This window comes from Galeopterus variegatus, unplaced genomic scaffold, assembly GCF_000696425.1.
Source record: "Galeopterus variegatus unplaced genomic scaffold, G_variegatus-3.0.2 Scaffold596, whole genome shotgun sequence".
Classification (NCBI taxonomy): Eukaryota; Metazoa; Chordata; class Mammalia; order Dermoptera; family Cynocephalidae; genus Galeopterus; species Galeopterus variegatus.
The window spans coordinates 284517-303390 of record NW_007726707.1 but is presented as its reverse complement, the minus strand read 5'-3'; the positions used below and the strand labels follow the sequence as shown (position 1 = coordinate 303390).

General features: G+C 34.5%; 1 protein-coding gene across 1 annotated transcript in view; it reads right to left on the bottom strand.

Moving 5' to 3' along the window:
* Positions 1–361: 361 nt before the first annotated feature.
* The window catches only part of TOMM70A (translocase of outer mitochondrial membrane 70 homolog A (S. cerevisiae)), a 43252-nt gene continuing 24739 nt past the window's right edge, over positions 362–18874 (bottom strand). Inside the window, exons 3-12 of the mRNA XM_008570353.1 lie at positions 17862–17988; positions 15896–16005; positions 13423–13571; positions 12224–12431; positions 9600–9734; positions 8605–8712; positions 7662–7778; positions 5372–5469; positions 4415–4537; positions 362–1865 (exon numbers count right to left, since the gene is read on the bottom strand). Of these exons, the coding sequence (XP_008568575.1) occupies positions 1712–1865; positions 4415–4537; positions 5372–5469; positions 7662–7778; positions 8605–8712; positions 9600–9734; positions 12224–12431; positions 13423–13571; positions 15896–16005; positions 17862–17988 (1329 nt within the window). The 3' untranslated portion in view covers positions 362–1711. The remainder of the gene's footprint in view (positions 1866–4414; positions 4538–5371; positions 5470–7661; positions 7779–8604; positions 8713–9599; positions 9735–12223; positions 12432–13422; positions 13572–15895; positions 16006–17861; positions 17989–18874) is intronic.

The window sequence follows — 18874 nt, the reverse complement described above, 5'->3', positions numbered from 1 at the left end:
TAAAAACTTTTTTGTTTTGTTTAAGTCAGAGGTCATAGAGAGATATAGAACATTTCTATATTCAGGGGTTATCATAATAGGTGCAGAATTTAAGAACAAAATGCAGAGCTTTCAAACTTTCCATTATCCAAATCACCTTAAATTATGTTAACTGCTCCCATTAATTAGAGACTTCCTCTATATTTTCCAAAGACTGAATTTGGAAGGGAGTCATTTCTAACAGTTTCTAAAAAGACAGCATTTATAGACAAAAATATTTTTGGTTTCAACAGGATACAGCACCCTTTAAAGATGGGTAAAATGCTCCTTTACTCCCAACAATGTAAACTATAATAAGGTTTCATTTCCAGAAAAGTATAACTGAAGGCTTGCTCTTTTATTATGTTCAGACTTAATAAACCTCTCCCCATCCCAAATATCTCGAGACCCCTTAAGAACACAACCCATCTGTCTCCAGAAAAATCCAGCATATAAGCAAAAGAATGATCTATAAAAGTGACAATTGGAAATAAACCTTTAAGTGATTTCTAAGTAAGGAGTGGTATAAAGATAAAATTGACAACAAAAATATCTGCTGTCAGTATCCCTAGTGAAGACCTGGACATGGGCAGTTAGTCTTCAGAGATCAAGGTTAACTCAGCTCTAAAAAGCACTCTGCATGTCCTCAGCATCTGTAAAAATACTGGATCAAAATTCCTCAAGTACATGTAGCTGTAACTGAAGCAATAATCTTGTCATTTCAGGAAATATTATGTTCTGGCTCTAAGACTTACATCCTTTTTGAAGCTTTAAGCCACATTTTCTTCACTAGAAATTTTAAACTAAATATTTCCATATCACACTTGTTCCATCTTTATTTGGTTTATACATATAAGCAACCTGCACTTTCTTTAAAAAGTACACTATTAAATAGTCCTACTTATTACAATTATAAACACAATTCAACTTCAGCTTACCTCTTTCCCTGGTTCACTCCACCATTATATGTCTTCCAGCACATGTATCAATCAGAATATTTTGCTTCTGCATAATTTACTATATGAAGCCAGCTGTTGTGGACTTTAAGAATGATGTACATTATCCATTGGAATGGAAGGGGGTCAAAAAGGATTAACAGTTGCCACTAAGTTCCTAAAGTTCTGCAGAATCAGAAGCATTGTGTATGCTGACAATGGTTTAAAGGGTCTTTTAATTTTACTTTAATCCCCAGTTAAATTTTGTTTCCTTCAAAAAGTGAAAGGGATTAACTGAATACAGAAGAAATCTATTTTACAGTATTTACTATGTTAATTTAAAAACCAACATGCTGTAAAATACTCATATTATACACACATACAGATAAAGACAAAATCATCCGGAACATAATCAACACCCTACCCGCCCCCCATTAAAAAAAAAAAAAAAATCAACAAATCAAAGTTTTTATTTGCATGGCCAATTATCATTTGTACTCTTTGCAACTTTATTTCAATGTCCCTTTTAACAGGATCTAAGCTTTTGTTGCACAGGGAATAAAAGCTGCAAGACTGCAAACTTCCTCCAACAGCCACGCCCACAACACCTAAACATGAAACAGATGTAAGGACTGACAACACCACAAACGGAAATACTAAGTTCCACCATTCAGCATGGTTCATGACAGTGTCTTTAGGGTTCAATTGAAGAGGGGGTAAACTTCTTTTAAAAAGAGGGTCAGTCTCCTTGCTCCGTTTTATAATGTTGGTGGTTTTAATCCATATTTCTTTGCAACTTCTGTCTGGGCATGGGCAGCATCACAAAGTGAATACAGATGAGCCATCTCCATTTCCGACTTGGCCAGGTTGATAGCTTTGTTGAACATGTCAATGGCTTTTTCCATGTTTCCTCTAAAAGAACAAAAATTTTAAAAGTTTCAGATTCAACAAGCACTCCACAATATCCAATGAAGTTTGTAAGTGATGCTACATGAAATCTAACTAAGTTTCAACTATGATTCTAATAAAAGCTTCTTTTATAATACACAAGAGTGCCTAGCACACTAAAAGCACTAAATACATGTAAGCTACTATTACAAATACTATGTGCTTACATTATACCTCTTGTATTATTTGTTTACAGATAAGAACAGTCAGACTAGGAAAATTAAATGGCTCATTTAAAACCATAATTCTGCCTGGTTCCTCAATTTCTGTGTTTCTGTGTGTTTCATCAGGGAACACTAAGGGCCTCTTCACTGATCTGAGTCCACCATCTTTCCACTTCATCTCTTGTCACCATATCCCCAACACCATTCACCTCTGCTCCAGTCACACAGGTGTATCTGAGTTCCTTGATGTGTACTGCCTCTTTGTCTGATTCTGGTCAAATCCTCACCTTTCTAATGCCCAGTTCTAGTAAAAGGGTACTTTAAAAACTTTGTGGAAAAACAGAATTGAAAGACAATACAACAGTTGCATGAACTTTTTGAAGTATCCTCATACAATATCCTCATGAAAAATATCTTCCTCTTCCCTGCCTAGGGCAATTAGCCAGTGTTCTCATAGCTCTTACGGTCATTCTATGCACAGTTAGATGAATATGTATTTGTTCACACCACAAACTTACGAGCTCCTTGATGGACATCTTTCAATTACCAGAACCCAGTACAATGGCTGGCAATTACTACCCGTTTTTTGAGTAAATAGATGAATATGTTCGGTCAGTAAGATACAATTTATCTCTAATGGTCTAACACAGCTAGGCTTTATATAGCTACTAAGAATCAACTGTTTTAAATAATTAGTATTATCTATATATATATAGTATGCTAGTATTTGCTGTATATATCTATACATGTATGTAATTCTACAAATACTAAGTCCTTAATATGTTCATGCCAATTAGATTCTAAGAAGTAATAGTTACCTTTAGGGTGACTATATTTAACCTCCCACTACAATATTTGGCTATGATAGACTTATTTAAAACAAACTTTTTAGAGAATTCATGTTCAGATATTAGGTCAACAGATTAGCAAGCAGATCTGCCAAATCCTAGGAAAATCAGCAATTTGATTCACTTATTTACAATCTTTTATTTGATTATAAGGTTTTATTTAGAATGGACTTCTTAAAGTACAATTAACATACAAACAAAATTCCATCAAAACCCCTAAATCAGGGGTCCTTAATACAGGATCTATAAACACCTTAAATTAAATGCAAAGTGTTTTTATATGTACACTATTTATTTTTTTGTTTTTGGCAGCTGGCCAGTATGGGGATCCGAACCCTTGACCTTAGTGTTAGCACTAAGTATTTTTGCATTATTCTTAGAAGAATCCACAGCTTTGCTCAAAAAAAGATTAAGAACCACTGCCCTATCCTATTCCAGTATGAGAATATTTTATTCACATTAAAAAATTAGCAATTAAGAAATAATTTAATGTTTATGTGCGATTGTCAGTACAGAATGGTTAAAAAAACCCACAAAATCAGCCTATATATTTATATATATATCTCCTGACTACTTTGGAGCAGGGAGAGGGCCACAGGAAGGGCTGAATAATATGGAACTAAGAATACTCATGCTGGTTTCTGACAAGTGATAATGGCAAGATAGGTGACTTTGGTATCAGTGAAATATGGACTAAAATCCTGGCTTCACTCCTGGTTCACTGTGCAACTTTGTTAACTAGTTTAGGCATCAGTTTGTATACTCTTGTTAAATTGGGGATCATATAATCTCCACCTTTATAAAGATGGGGGTAAAGATCAATTGAAATAATTTTTAGGAGAACACCTAAAGTTCAGTACCTGTCTAGAATAGGTACTCAAATGGATGGCAATGCCAATATTAAGATGGTATACTACAATAAATCCATGAGTAAACAGCTGTCACCTGTGAATGAAGGATCTTAAGAGCAACTCTGGATAAACATATGTAAAAAACGAGAAGTTAGGGTGAGCCAGAGTTGCAAAAAATCTTCTTATCCAACCCCAATTTTAAAGAAAATTCAGGGGCTCAGAGATGATACTGTAGCTTGCCCAGTCATTTAGCTGTTTGCTTCTTTGTAGCAGAAGCCAGATATTCTGGCAACCTGGCTACCAATCTTTATGTTACTCTGCAAGGCCTAGGCACATTACAGGTGTTTTTTCCTCCAACAGAAGTAATATGGGTGAAAAGAGGAAAGAACACACAACAGGTATTAGAGAAAGACCTAGTTTTCCTTTCAAATGCATATACTTGACTTAACTTTTATTAGTGTTTTAATTTGGAAAAATAATGAAACAATGCAAATCAAAGTTGTGTAGTTTGAAGGGAATCTAGCCTCAAAAGGCACAACAAACTTTAAAATTTTTATGGATATTGACAATAACATGTATGTAATGAGAAGGAAAAGATAAATATCTATGGATTTGCCATAAATTTCCTAAGAACAGACTCTAGACATTACCTTTGCACTTCAATAGTTCCCATGGTTTCATATGCAAAATCACATTTATTGTCAATTTCAATAGCCTTGCTGATAAGCTCCAAACCTCTGTCCAGATCTTGCTTCCACTGAAGTTGAAGTAAACTGCAAATGCAAAAAGGCAGTCAAATGTGGTCCAGTATCAATGGGAATATAAGTGTATAACTAAATTTCTGCCCTTAAATCAATCTATAATTTAACTTACAAGAAAAAACAAAAACTAAAGCAGCTTATAATCAGCATCAAATTTTGTTTTTTTCTCAACTTAAGTTGGTTTTGTAGTCTAAGTTTCCTTATCATGAAAAAAATGTCCAACAGTCTAGGCTCTATTACTAACCTACTTTGCATCCCTTATTTTTTACTACTGTTTAAATTTAAGTGATGTTTCTTATAATTCAAGTACATAAGGATAGGAAAAACTTATTAAATGTTTCCCATTTTTATACAAACAACATTTGATAGGATATGCAAAACTGAAATTAAAATCTTAGCCTAGGGCCAGCCTGGTGGTGCACTGGAGAGTACGCTGCTTGGGAGTGTGGCGGCGCTCCCGCCGAGGGTTCGGATCCCATGTGGAGACCGGTTCCCGCTCACTGGCTGAGCGCAGTGCGGGCGCAACACCGAGGGTTGCAATCCTGTTGCCGGTCCCCGGTACGGGTGCGACACCGAGGGTTGCGATCCCGTTACCGGTCAGTAAAAAAGACAAAAAGGAATAAAAAAAAAAAAAAATCTTAGCCTAGACTGAAAATAGTGCATTTACTAATTTTTATATAAAAATGAAACAGCACCCACAAGTATTAAGAACTTTGTCAATTAACTCACTGATACTTCTCTACCACAGTCCCCCCCTTTCCTCAATGGCCAAAAGAAATCCATTTCATTACCATGCAAGAAATTTAGTTTCTTATTGGAACAAAAGGAACCCACAAAAATACTTACCCTTTATGAACGTATGTTGTGGCATTATCTGGTTCCAAATCAATACATTTATCATACATTTCATCAGCTTTACCAAACTGTTGTTGATCTGTTAATGCCTATGTGAGGAAATACTTCAGTTATATTAAGGTAACTGTCAACCTAAGTCATTAAAAGTATACTGCTTATTAATTATTAAAATCTCCTTCATTTATCTATTCATCACCAAATTATTATGTTTTAGGAATACAAACTGATTTAAATTTTACATGTTAATTATCAGGGTTTTTAGGTGGCACTGTTATAAATAAGAAATCTTAACTGTCTTTTTCTTTTTGGCAAGTGGTTAGTTATATGCAACAGCAGATAGTCTGGTAAACTTTGGAATAGAGAAAATCCCACTCTTAGTGACAGTTCTAATGTCACATTCTCACAAGTACACTCATGTCACATATTCCTTATTCATAATTTATCATAATACATCCCAAGGGAATTACTTTATGGGCAATATTCATTTGGAAGGATAAGTTAGGATAAGTTAAAGTGTATTTGTTTACTGTTGGATGCATTCCATAGCTTTGAGGGTTAAAAGAAAAAAGTTATACTATATAAATATATGTATATGTATACATAAAGTTACATTATATGTAACTACAAAGTGAAGCAAAAGTTAGAAGAGGAACCTAAGAACAGACATTTGAGTGCAAACAGACTATGATAACGCTAGTTCTGATGAGAAGACAACTCATAAGCAAAACCTATTTTGAAGGCAGAATAGTGACAGGGAAATGTGCATTTAGGAAAGCTCTGCATTTAGGAAAACTATTCAGTGGTCTTTGCTCTCTTAGCTTCTTACAGAAATGCATACCCAAAAAGCCCTTCTGAATTCCATGACAATGATGAGGATGGTGCTGTCACTTTATGGTTTATTACTAATTACATATAAGGCATAAACCCAAGTGTACCTAATCAATACAAATATCATACAATTAAAATGTGCATGTCTTACTTTAGCTTTTATACGTTCTATAAAATTTTATAGTACATGTTTTTATAATTAATCAAATAGAGTGTAGTCAGCAAACAATGTTTAGTTTTTTATTACCATTCTGTCTAGGAACTGTAAAGAACAAAAACTTACTAGATAACATTATTTCAAACTTCTGTATTGTGTTTCATACCCCAGAATTTCATTCCCTAATAATGGAGTGATGTGTAGGATCTACCTTTAAAGAACAGATCCAACACAAATCAATCTTCACACAGTCCTTCCCTCAATAAACCCTCAAAGTCCTTGTGAAAATTTTCCTGCCTAAAGATAGCATGAAGGAAATTAATAACAAAATAAGCAACCTTCAGAATGGTTTCAGGAGAGGAGTCTACCAGGGATGGTAATTTTAAAATGTTTTCTATACTGTGATGTTTGTAGGGGGAAACCACATTTCTTTTGTAATAAAAATAAGATAAAAAAGGGCTGGCCCGTGGCTCACTTAGGAGAGTGTGGTGCTGATAACACCAAGGCCATGGGTTCAGATCCCTATACAGGGATGGCCAGTTGGCTCACTTAGGAGAGCGTGGTGCTGACAACACCAAGTCAAGGGTTAAGATCCTCTTACTGGTCATCTTTAGAAAAAAAATAAATAAATAAGATAAAAAGATTATATAGCATACTGAGATGGCTGGTTTATGTAGATACCAAAAGCAACTTTCAACTCAAATACTAACAAAATAGTCATTCAGAGATAACTTGAGGGGAAAAAAGTATAACTGTGGCTAAAGAAAGCTAATCATTTTCATTTAAATGAAAGATTTAAAAATTAATAAATCTCCAAGAATTTCAGACTACATAATCAAAAAGTTAAAGTAATTCAAATTTAAATCCTACTTTCTACAGCTTCAATCCTAAACCAAAAAAGCTTTAACAAACCAAAGAGAAATTAAAACAAGCTGTTACAGTCTATCTAAGCATGTAAAAGGACAGTAACCAAATAGAAAAAAAACCCTTTCCATGGGAATTTTGCCCACCAATTGCATACAGTAAATTTCCCTAAGGTAATTACTTTTTGCAAATCCAATCCAAATGAAAACATGAGAGAGTTTCTCCACATTACGAGTTCAGAGCCATGGTTTCCAAATTGTATAACAGAGAAGTGTCTCCTGAGGTGACATCAAGACCATCCTGGGTGCCATGAGAATCAAAGCAGGAACAGAGCCTCCTGCTTCCACTGAAACTGCAACCAGGGTAGCACTGTTTTCTGATTACTATATTGGGAATCAGCATACAAATTCAGTTTTGAAAAATCACATTTACCTGGGCATATAGTGCATAGCCTTCAGCACACCTTGGGAATTTCTTTATGACCTCTTCAAAACCTTTCATAGCTGCTTGGATTTGTGAAGAATTGTTTCCTGTGTATGCCTGGCGATACTATTGAAAAAATCAAAACAGGCCTATCAAATCAAGAACTTAAAAAAATCATGGAATACTAACATATTACAAAAGACATACAAAATTACATAAATATTTCCAGAAAAGCAGGTGATTTGCTAACATAATTTGCTGCATCCAAAAGGTTCCAAGGAAATATCTGAGCAACAGGGATCCAAAGGCTATGTACAGCTAGGACTTCAAAGATACTATACAATTTCAAGGTATTCAATACTCTAGAAGAGGGCATACTAAGTTACAAGAAGTTAACTCAGCATATAAACGGTGGAATTTTAAGTCTAATAAAATTTTTTCATCTGTAACATAGATGTGTTTATGTCTGTGACCCAATATCTTTCTTTAAAAGGAAAATTCTTTTAGGACTCTGGCTGTAAGGCTAACTGAAAGAACCTCATTTTACTAGAAATGGACTTATTTTACATTTTCAGCTTTGTGTTTCTGAATATTGTTTAGCTCTATAAGGAGAGAGGAGAGAGCAGTTAACGTAATGTGATGATTGCGGAGTACTTCTTTAAAATGTTCTCTTTTTTTTGTACTGGTTTATGGCAGAAAAGGAGGGAGACCAGTTCTATTTAGGGGAGCATAAAATTTGTGAGAAACATCTATCAAGATGAACCTGAACAAACGGTCTAGCAGAATATAGGAGCTGTATATCAATTAGCATATATGCTTACTGATACATTTTTCCCCTTGTAGTCATCCTTTGGGAGAAAAAAATAGATGATTTTTATACATAATAAAATACTCATTTTTGTTGACACTGGGAAATAAAATTTAGGAAAATATAAAAGGAAGTAGTACCTACCAATGCAAAACATTTCTGAGCTTGTGCCAGAGCAGACTCGGGTCTTAATCTAATACATTCATCAAAATCTGCCACTGCTTCTTCAACTTGATCAAGCAGTATTTTCAGCTAAGGAAAAAATGCATGAACAAATGCAATCCTAAATAATAGGTGTACCAGTTAAGTGCATATCTTATCTCTTCTCTACTATCACAGCTCAGCATAATGCTCAGCATGTAGTAATTACTCAGTATAGAATTGCTTTCTAGAAAAAGTGAACTAGAAAGTCCTGTAATTTTAAAGAAAAAAATTCTAAAAATTGGTGTCCAATTTTTAACAGAACTATAAGCCCACCACTTTTTGTTCTTTAATTTTGATCACTATTAAGCAAGAAACCCTTTCTTCTAGAAAACTAAACATCACTGTACTTTCTAATTGCAAAGCAGGTTAGACATCAGATGATTACTTTTCAAATTAATCTAGGGACACTACAAGTAAGGATCAAAATGCAGAGAATTTTAAGAGGTTATCTCACCACTTAACACACTTCAGACAAAAATATTAACTAAAATTCTCCATTAGAAAGAACTTCAGCTTTTCTGTTTTTATACGGATAGCCCATACTTACTTTCCACCATAATGCATTCCAAGAAGCCATGATATAGTATTATAAAGCCCAGTTTTACCCACATGAGGCTGTAACTGGAAACTGTTGATTCTAACATTAACTCAAAATGCTTACTAAATGTTATTGTTTTACTCATTGAAAACCTATGAACCAGAAAAACCTGAAAAACAAACTTGCACTAAGCCAACATTTTTTGCCTTCCTTTCCTCTTTTTTTCATTAAGTAAATATCAAAGTTATAAGGACAAATGTTCAAGATGGAACTAAAGAAAGGCCAGTTCAAACTGTAAACCACTGTGTTCACAGCTATCAGAAATGACAGAAGACTTTAAGAAGTTCTTATAAATGGTACCAAATAGTTCAATCTGAAAGTAAAAAAAGAGTTTTACCTGTCCTCGGTGGTGATAAACATCTGCATTCTGAGGATCAATGTCAGCAGCCATGTTAAAATCCTGAGTAGACAGCAAAGGCTGCTGCTGTTGCATGTACATGCTGCCTCTTTTGATGAGGGCATTTGCTTGAAGCTACATACCCCAAATGAGAAAGTTTCAGCATTACTACTTTATTTTCCAATTTAGGTATTTAAAATAACAGCTTTATTGATATAATTCACCTACCATAAACCTCGTCTGTTTAAAGTGTACATGTCAGTCGTTTTTAGTATATTCGTTAAGTTATGTATTGATCACCACTATCTAATTCCAGAACACTTTATCATCCCAATTAGAAACCTCATACCCATTAACACTCATTCCCATTTGCCCCTACTCCCCAACTGCTGGAAACCAGCAATCTACTTTCTATTTTTATGGATTTATATATCCTGGATATTTCATATAAATGGACTCACACTTATATGGACTTCTGTGCCTGAATTCTTTTACTTAGTGTAATGTTTTCAAGGTTCACCCATGTTGTAGCATGTATTAGTACTTTTTTTTTATGACTGGAACATATTCCATTGCCATAGATATACCACGTATTATTTACACATTCATCAGTTGATGGACATTTGGGTTGCTTCAACGTTTTGGACATCATGCTGCTTCTATGAACATTCATGTACAAGTTTTGGTGTTGACATATACTTTCAATTCTCTTGGGTAGATACCTAAGAGCGGAATTGCTGGACCATATGGTAACTCTGTTTTTAACTTTTTGAGGAACTACCAAACTAATTTCCTAAGGAACTATACCATTTTAAATCCCACCAGCAATGTATGAGGGTTCCAATTTCTCCACATCCTCACCAACAATTGCTATTGTTCATCTTTATTATAGCCTTATTGTCTGTCTTTTTTATTGTAGCCATCCCAGTGGTATGGAGTGGTATCTTATTGTGGTTGTGATTTGTATTTCCCTAATGGCTAATGATGCTGAACATCTTTTTATCACAAATTGAGTATCCTTTATCCAAAATGCTTGGAACCATAAGTATTTTGGATTATGAATTTTTTTAGATTTTGGAATATTTACAGATACCTAACTGGTTGAGCACCCTTCATTCTAAACTCTGTTATCTGAAATGCTCCAATGAACATTTCCTTTGATCATCATGCCAGCACTTCAAAAATTCTGGATTTTGGAGCATTTTAGATTTTGGATTTTCAGTTTAGGGTTGCTCCACCTGTATCGGTCATTTGTATGTATTCTTTGGAGAAATGCCTATTCAGAGCCTTTGCCTATTTTTAAATCATGTTGTCTTTTTGTTGTTGAGTTATTTATTTTGAGGACAAAGCCCCTTATCAGGATAAATGATCTATAAATATATTCTCCCATTCTCTTTCTTTTGGTGTCTTTTCAAGGATGGAAGTTTTTAATTTTGATGAAGTCCAATTTATCATTTTTTTTGGTCATTTGTGTTTTTGGTGTCATATCTAAGGAACCACTGTCTAAGCCAAGTTTTCTTTACTCCTCTGTTTTCTTCTAGGTATTTTATAGTTTTAGCTCTTATATTTAAGTCTCTGATCCATTTTGAGTTAATCTTTGTACACGGCATACGGTAGGCATCATTACTACTTGCTGTTAAAACTAAAAATCATGATCATAAAAACAAAAAGGTTTCTTCAAAATTTTGTTCAAAACACTACTGTATACCTATGAAACAAATAAGAATGCCCCTCACAATTATAACAAAAACATAAACAGAATATAATCATCAGGAAAAGCAATAGGAAAATTAATTATCATAGTATGAAAGTATCATCAATGTGAAAATCTCATTTTGAAAGGAAATTTTAACAAATACTTAGGCTTTAAAACAACTTTTACATCCTCCAAATATATGAATGATTTATTTGGAGATGAAAGAGGCTACAGAGTTCACTTAATTCAATGAGGAAACAAGCCACAGAGATGCTAACAAAACAATAAGGAATATAGTTAATTGGGGGCTAAGCTGTGTCTTGTTACACTGAGTAAAAGGCTCACATAATTCAAGAGATTCCCCCTAAATTTTCATTATGAAAATTATTACATATTCATTGAGAACACTTGGAAAATGAAAAGCTATTCCAACAACACAACTGCAAAAACTTTTGGTATATTTATGTATCATACTTTTAGAAACTTTTTTAATTCATGTAAACATAAAATCTTTCTGAATATATCATTAAATGTTTATTTTTATTAACCTTGTTTTATAACCTGGTACTACATATTGCATGCTACTTACAATATTATCTATAGCATTGCTGTATAAACCTTACTACTACCTAACTATAGTGGAATACAGTAGCCAGTGGCTACAAGGGGAAGCTGAAACTACCAGATGCGACAGGAAAAAAAAAAACATTTCTTTTCCTGGCTAAAGATAAAAATCATCGATACCTATGTTTCAGATTCACTGAACCAACTCAATCGTCATTAGGTGTAGTTTTTTCCAAAACAAAAACAGCCTTTTGCAGAATGGCAATTGAAATGCTAAAAAATCTGGTGAAACATATCTAAAAGCATCATGTCTGTTTATAAATTTCTTCACAGGCACACGCACTCACACACATTTTTAATGTACCTTCACATTAGCTTCTTTCAAACTGATGACCTTATCTAAATCTGGTTTGGCGGCATTGGCATTGCCTATAAGCAGGTAGAAGGTGGCTCGTAGTAATAATGCTTCTGCCATGTATTTGCCTTGAGCATCTATTTCTTTTGAGCATTCACTTATGATTTTATCATAGTTTTCTTCTTCCATATACTGTTTGGCCTTTAAATACCCAGAACTGTAAACAAAATCGAACACAGGAACATAAGAAAGGATCAAGGGCTAAAACTTGTCACATTTAGTATATCTGATTTAAGCAATTGTCCATTTCCCCTTAAGAAGTTAATCAGCCAGCGTGGGACTGGAGTTGGGGGTAGAAGTTAAACAGATTAGGATTTATTTATTTTTATTTTTATATCTGATTTAAGCAATTGTCCATTTCCCCTTAAGAAGTTAATCAGCCAGCGTGGGACTGGAATTGGGGGTAGAAGTTAAACAGATTAGGATTTATTTATTTTTATTTTATAGTTTTTCTGGGACAAGGACTATTTCTTAACCAGAAGAGGAAATTATTCGTAGCACTGTCACAAGAGATATATGATATCTTAAACATTTACTTCCCATCTACAATTCTGTGAAAGATCGTGTATCCGCTTACTAAAATTCATGTATCTTGGTATGATTATGCACACTACCCTCCCTTCAAAGGTGGCTAACAATGGTAGAAAAATTGGGAGATAAAGACAAAAAGCAATCTGCTTCCTCAAACCCTTCAATGTGATATAGATGCAAAACCTAGTTATCCTTTGCTACTGGAACCAAATTCCCTTCTCTTCCAAACTCATTAAAAAATATCATGTTGGTAATAATATTTGTACCTTCTCTTACAGGGGAGAGCTAGCCTTAATAGCAAAACACAAGTATTAATAAATAAGAATGCATAAGCAGGCTAGATGGCTTATGCATTATCTCCAACTTTAAACATAGTATCCTGTACTTTGGTTTCAGCACACTACAGGATCAAATCCAAGGAGCCCCCAAATTGGCATTTTCCTAGGCAAGCAAAAAAAACCTCAAAGAAATTTACTCTTTGGAAACTCCTCAGCATCTCAGTTTATGTATATCTGTAGGTAAACAGTTTTTTTTGAGATGACTCAGAACCCATTTGAGCTCTAGGAAAAGTTCACGGCAGCAAAAAAACCATTAAGCAGACACCATGCTTGACATACTTTTCTTTCACTTCTAAAGCTTCCCCTTCCTTGTCTTTATCTTCATCAGACTTCTCTCCTTTAAGCATAGGCTGAGAAATAATATCATCCGTGAAAGAGCTGAAGTAAGATTTGATAAACTGCGGAGATGGCATCAGAGGTTCACGATTCTGAAATTTAAATGTATCAAAAATGAGAAAACACTAATGAAAGAAACAGGTACTTTGTAGAACAGTAAGAATGACTGCTGTAAAAATTGGAATTTAATTTCCGAAGAACCGAAGAATATTAAGCTCCGAGTCATAGGACAAAAGACAGTGAAAATGATAAAGCTGACAGTACCAGCTGTTCAAAGAAGGTTCTAAATGAGAACCTTTCCTCTCCCCAAAAATGTAAGACCACATCTTACATAGGTGCTGAAAATGTTAAGTCCATTTACCATGGGCTTTCATCTGAAGATCTCCATTACAGGTAAGTATCACTGAAAGTTACATGAAATCATATTTCCTGTTTTAATTATTATTTTTTTTTGACATGGCAACTTGATACATCATAATTATAGGAGTACTTTGTTTCTCCTTATGAAGTACAATTAGGATGATAAAGTTTTATTTATCTTTTTTGTTTTGTTTTGTTTTGTCAGCTGGCTGGCCAGCTCCTAAATGAAGGAGGAATAACACAGCCAAATGGCTCTCATAATACATTTTGGATCCTTAGTCTACAAAATTCAACCCAAAGAGTTTAAAATGAAAACGTTATTTAAAATTCTATGTAAAACAAATATCATTACTGTTTATCTTTGTGCTTTCTCTGGGGAAGATTCAATTTGTCTCAATTAAGGATAATACAAATAAATATTTTATATGAAATGGTAACCCACCAAGTGACAAATATGCCTAACTTCAGTATTTTACTAAAGACACTCTGAGAAGGACTATATAGTGGCAAGCATTTACCATTTTAGGGGAAAAGCTTAAATAGAAATTTAAATAGCACTTAGTTGAAGGTGGGTAAATCACTAAAGACTTTTAGTTTCCTATTACAGCTTAGAAATGAAGCTATCACTTCCCTGCCTTCCACACAGGGTTATAAATTTAAAATAAAAATAATATTTTACAAGTAATAGACTTAAGTATCAAAGGAACAGGATAAAAAAATCTAGTTCTGCCAGTTATTAGCTATGTGACCTTACTCATGTCTTTAAATCTCTAGTCTAAGTTTTCTCATCTCTAAAATGGCAATAGAAATTCTTGCCTTATTTATATTAAAAGGTTGTTGCAAAAATCAAAACAGGAATATGAAAAGTATTTTGATTTACAAAGTGGCATGCAAACAGATTAGAAAATATATGTGGAAACTGATTTGTAACCTATGTAACACAGGTTATTTATTTTATTATATTTTCTTACCACTTTGCAATCCAACCAGTCTAATTTCTCACAATAACATTATTTAAGTAGACTCTTTCCAGGCTCAGTTTATGAGATCCCAAAATGATGTTTCACAAAGTGTTTTTGAGGAACACCACTCTGATTAGATGCTCAAAGAAAAAAAAAGATCCACAGTTTAAAGAGATTGAGAACCACTACAGTTGTATCCCACTTGGAGACTGAGAATACATCTTAGTACACTAAAATTCTGCAGTGAAGAAGCTTGTTTTAACTCTGTTTAACTCAGCTAACACTCAGAGATGTAAAATTAAAAATACGCACAGATTAAAATCAATTTAAAAGCAAAGCAAGTAATTACTAAAGAAAAAAAGAACAACTGCCTCGATAGTACTGAAATTTAGCAGTGAATCTAACCCTAACCCTAACCCTAACCCTAACCTGTGCTACTCTCACAGCACTCCACTTACATCTCCCCTTGGACACTAAACAGTATCATGCCTTTTTACTTAGTGTCTCTCACTAAATTTTAATTCTCTAAGGGCATGGACCATTCTTAGTACTCACCCTTCCAAAATGCCCAGCATGGAGCTTTGTTTAATAGACATTTGTTGAATTAACCTTCTGTTACTAACAGACTAAAACTAATGCCCATTTATACAGTACACCTTTAAAAATTTAATGATAAAGAACAACTGGCAAATACTTTTCTGTAAAATGCCAGATAGTAAACACTTTAGGCTTTGCAGGCCATACAGTCTCTGTCACAAACCACTCTACCACTCTGCTGTTGTAGCTCAAAAGCAGCCAAAAACAATGTGTGAGTGGCTGAACATTATTTATAAAAACAGGTAGCAGACTGGATTCGGCCTGTGGGCCATATATAGTGTGGCAACCCCCAACATAGATGAATTCCAATATTCTCCAGATACAGTTCTGAATATAGCCTAAGCCACAAAAGCCTATGATTACAGGAAAAAGAACTATAATCCAGTTCTAATTTCAGTTGTTACCATTACCACTATGCCTAAATTTAAACAGCATAAATTAGAAATGACCCTTCACAATGTACACTCCCCACTACTACCCAACTGAGATTAATTTACCTTGTATTTTTCTTTGGCTTTCTCTTTCCCAAGAAGTTTAAGAACTTTATCAGCTAACAGCATGCTTTGTTGATTTTGGAACCCTTCTAATATACACACAGCAGTGACATCTAGAAATAATGGAATAAGCATGAGTAAGTATAAAATCATTGCAAAGATGACGAGCATCATCAAATTGGCACAATGTAACTATGACCTGACGGTGCTATCCATTTCATTTCCAAACAAGTGACTGTTAATATTTTAATTTTATATACTCTATGACCAAACTCAAAGCTCAGAAAGTCACTCCACTTCTCTGGAGTTTGCTTTCCTCACTTGTGAAATAAAAAGCGTTGTACAGCATGATTTCTGATGTTGCTCACCACTCTAACATTCTATATATAGCAAATAATACAAGGAATTCAGGAATATTCTCTCCCGGCCAGTAACTATAATGCAAATCATCAAAGTGTGGCTTTCTAACGTCTGGTCAGTTTATAGGCCTCCTTTTCTCCAAAGTCATCTTGCAAAATAGGTGTCAAATAAATCTGCCTCAAAGTACCATTTACATCTGGTTATGCCACAGCTCAAGACACAGTGGTTTGAAAGTAAAAAGATCAGTGATTAACCTCTCAATCTTTCATTCAAACTACTCAAAAAAAATGGCTGTCCCCTCTCTTTCTGAATTCAATTTCTCATAATTCCACATCCTTGCTCCTCCAAACAATCAATCTGTTGTTAAATTCCCCCAATAATCTTGGCTAGTGCCAATGTCAATGTCTTTTTCTCATTCCATTTCTTCTATCTAAAACTCCAATCAACCTCCTCTCTGCCAATTATTATCTTCAAGGTCTGGCTCAAAATTCAGTATTTCCTTTTCTAAAGCAATACTCCTATCACCCACTACCAAAGCACATGATACCACAAAACCTCAAATTTTGTTAAAATGTTCTCTAAAGCATCCTACCCTCATTTAGTAATCTAGATTTTTTTAAAAGGGCTTTTTTCTTTTAAAAAACAATAATAATTATGGCTAAATCTTATTATTGATGCTTTTAAAGCAGACTTAAATATGTAGTAGAAAGCACTTTTAGATAGGATTATAGAAATTACTTTGGATTAGCTCTATGTCACCTAGAAGAATGTAATTTATTTATCTGTATTTCTTTATTTAATCTTATCATTACACAATGTAAACATTTTTTGTGACCCTTTACTAATTAGAAGAATGTAATTTAAAAGCCAGTGGTCTATACTCTAATTGCAATTTTGGAAGCAGACATAGCCAGATAGAGGCTGCAAAATATTTATAGCATTTACCAAGAATGACAAATGCACTTTGATGCTTTGTACGAATTACAGAATTTCCAATTGGGTATAAAATAATGTTTGAAAATACCAAGGGAGGGGCCGGCCCGTGGCTCACTCAGGAGAGTGCGGTGCTAATAACACCAAGGCCCCGGGTTCGGATCCCACATAGGGATGGCCGGTTCGCTCACTGGCTGAGCATGGTGCTGACAACACCAAGTCAAGGGTTAAGATCCCCTTACCGGTCATCTTTTAAAAAAAAAAATACCAAGGGCAAAAAAACAAATGTTTTCTTTAATGATTCATCTCAAAATTATTTCATATGTACACAGAATATTAACTGAAAATATGCAGAACCTTAGAAACACTACCACTTGCTAAAATCTCTTTTCTGATATCCTTATTCATGGAATTATACTAATATCTACTAATTGCCAAGTTTAAAATATGTGGCATATAAACTCCAATTCTTAATACTCATTTAATCCCACAGTTGAGAACAGAGACAAAACTTAAATATCAGCAATCTCAATTTAAACTAGAAGACGAGGTCTCGACTGGGGAAGAGTCCAACTTTTAAAGACAATTAATTGGTTTCTGTACTCCAAAGGCAAAGTTTCACATAAATTTATCAATGACTAGTAATTTTCATCGGTAAACACAAAAATACACTTACCTTCTAAACATTCCTTCTTATTGTCTAGCTTCTCATGGGCTTTTGCACGTCTAAAGAGAGCTTTCACATATTTGGGATTAAGTTCAACAGCCTTTGTACAATCTTGTGCCACCTCTTTCCATTTTTGCTGTAATTGAAAGTATTAAAAAAGAAAAATCACACTAAAGGAAGCACTGTTCAGCAGAAATCAGTTTTCCAAACTTAATAGGATGAGTATTAAGAGTCCCACAATAGAAGAAGTATCCCCCTGGGCCAGGCTGTGGTTCACTTGGGAGAGTGTGGTGCTAATAACACCAAGGCCACGGGTTTGGATCCTTATATAGGGATGGCCTGTTAAAACTTAATAGGATGAGTATTAAGAGTCCCACAATAGAAGAAGTATCCCCCTGGGCCAGGCTATGGTTCACTTGGGAGAGTGTGGTGCTAATAACACCAAGGCCACGGGTTTGGATCCTTATATAGGGATGGCCTGTTAGCTCACTTAGGAGAGTGTTGTGCTGACAACACCAAGTCAAGTGTTAAAACCCCTTAATGGTCATCTTTAAAAAAAAGAAAAAGAAAAAATATCCACAATACATTATGAAAGCTTATACAAATACCTGTAATAAAGACAAGCAACCAGAGTTTTTTAAATAGGCAAGGGACATACTTGGGCCATCTTTCTATCACCAAACCTACAATCCAACCTGCACTATGTGCTCATATTATCTCCTTCTTCCGTCCGTTTAAAATTGGGGAAGCACCCATCTTCATCAAAGACCAATCCTTCACTGGTGATCCACAGCCATACCCTCTTAGGTCAAAGACTTCAGCTATCCCTTCTTTGCATCAATCTACTTCTCTACTGAATCACTCCCATGAATATAAAAACACTTGCTGTAGTATTTTCCGTTGTTTAAAAACCCTCCTTTAATTCCATAACTCCTTACAGCATCTACCCCACTTTTCATCTCTTTTTATGGCCAAACCTCCCAAGAATTGCCACTCTATTGACTTCCACCTACCTCTCTGGC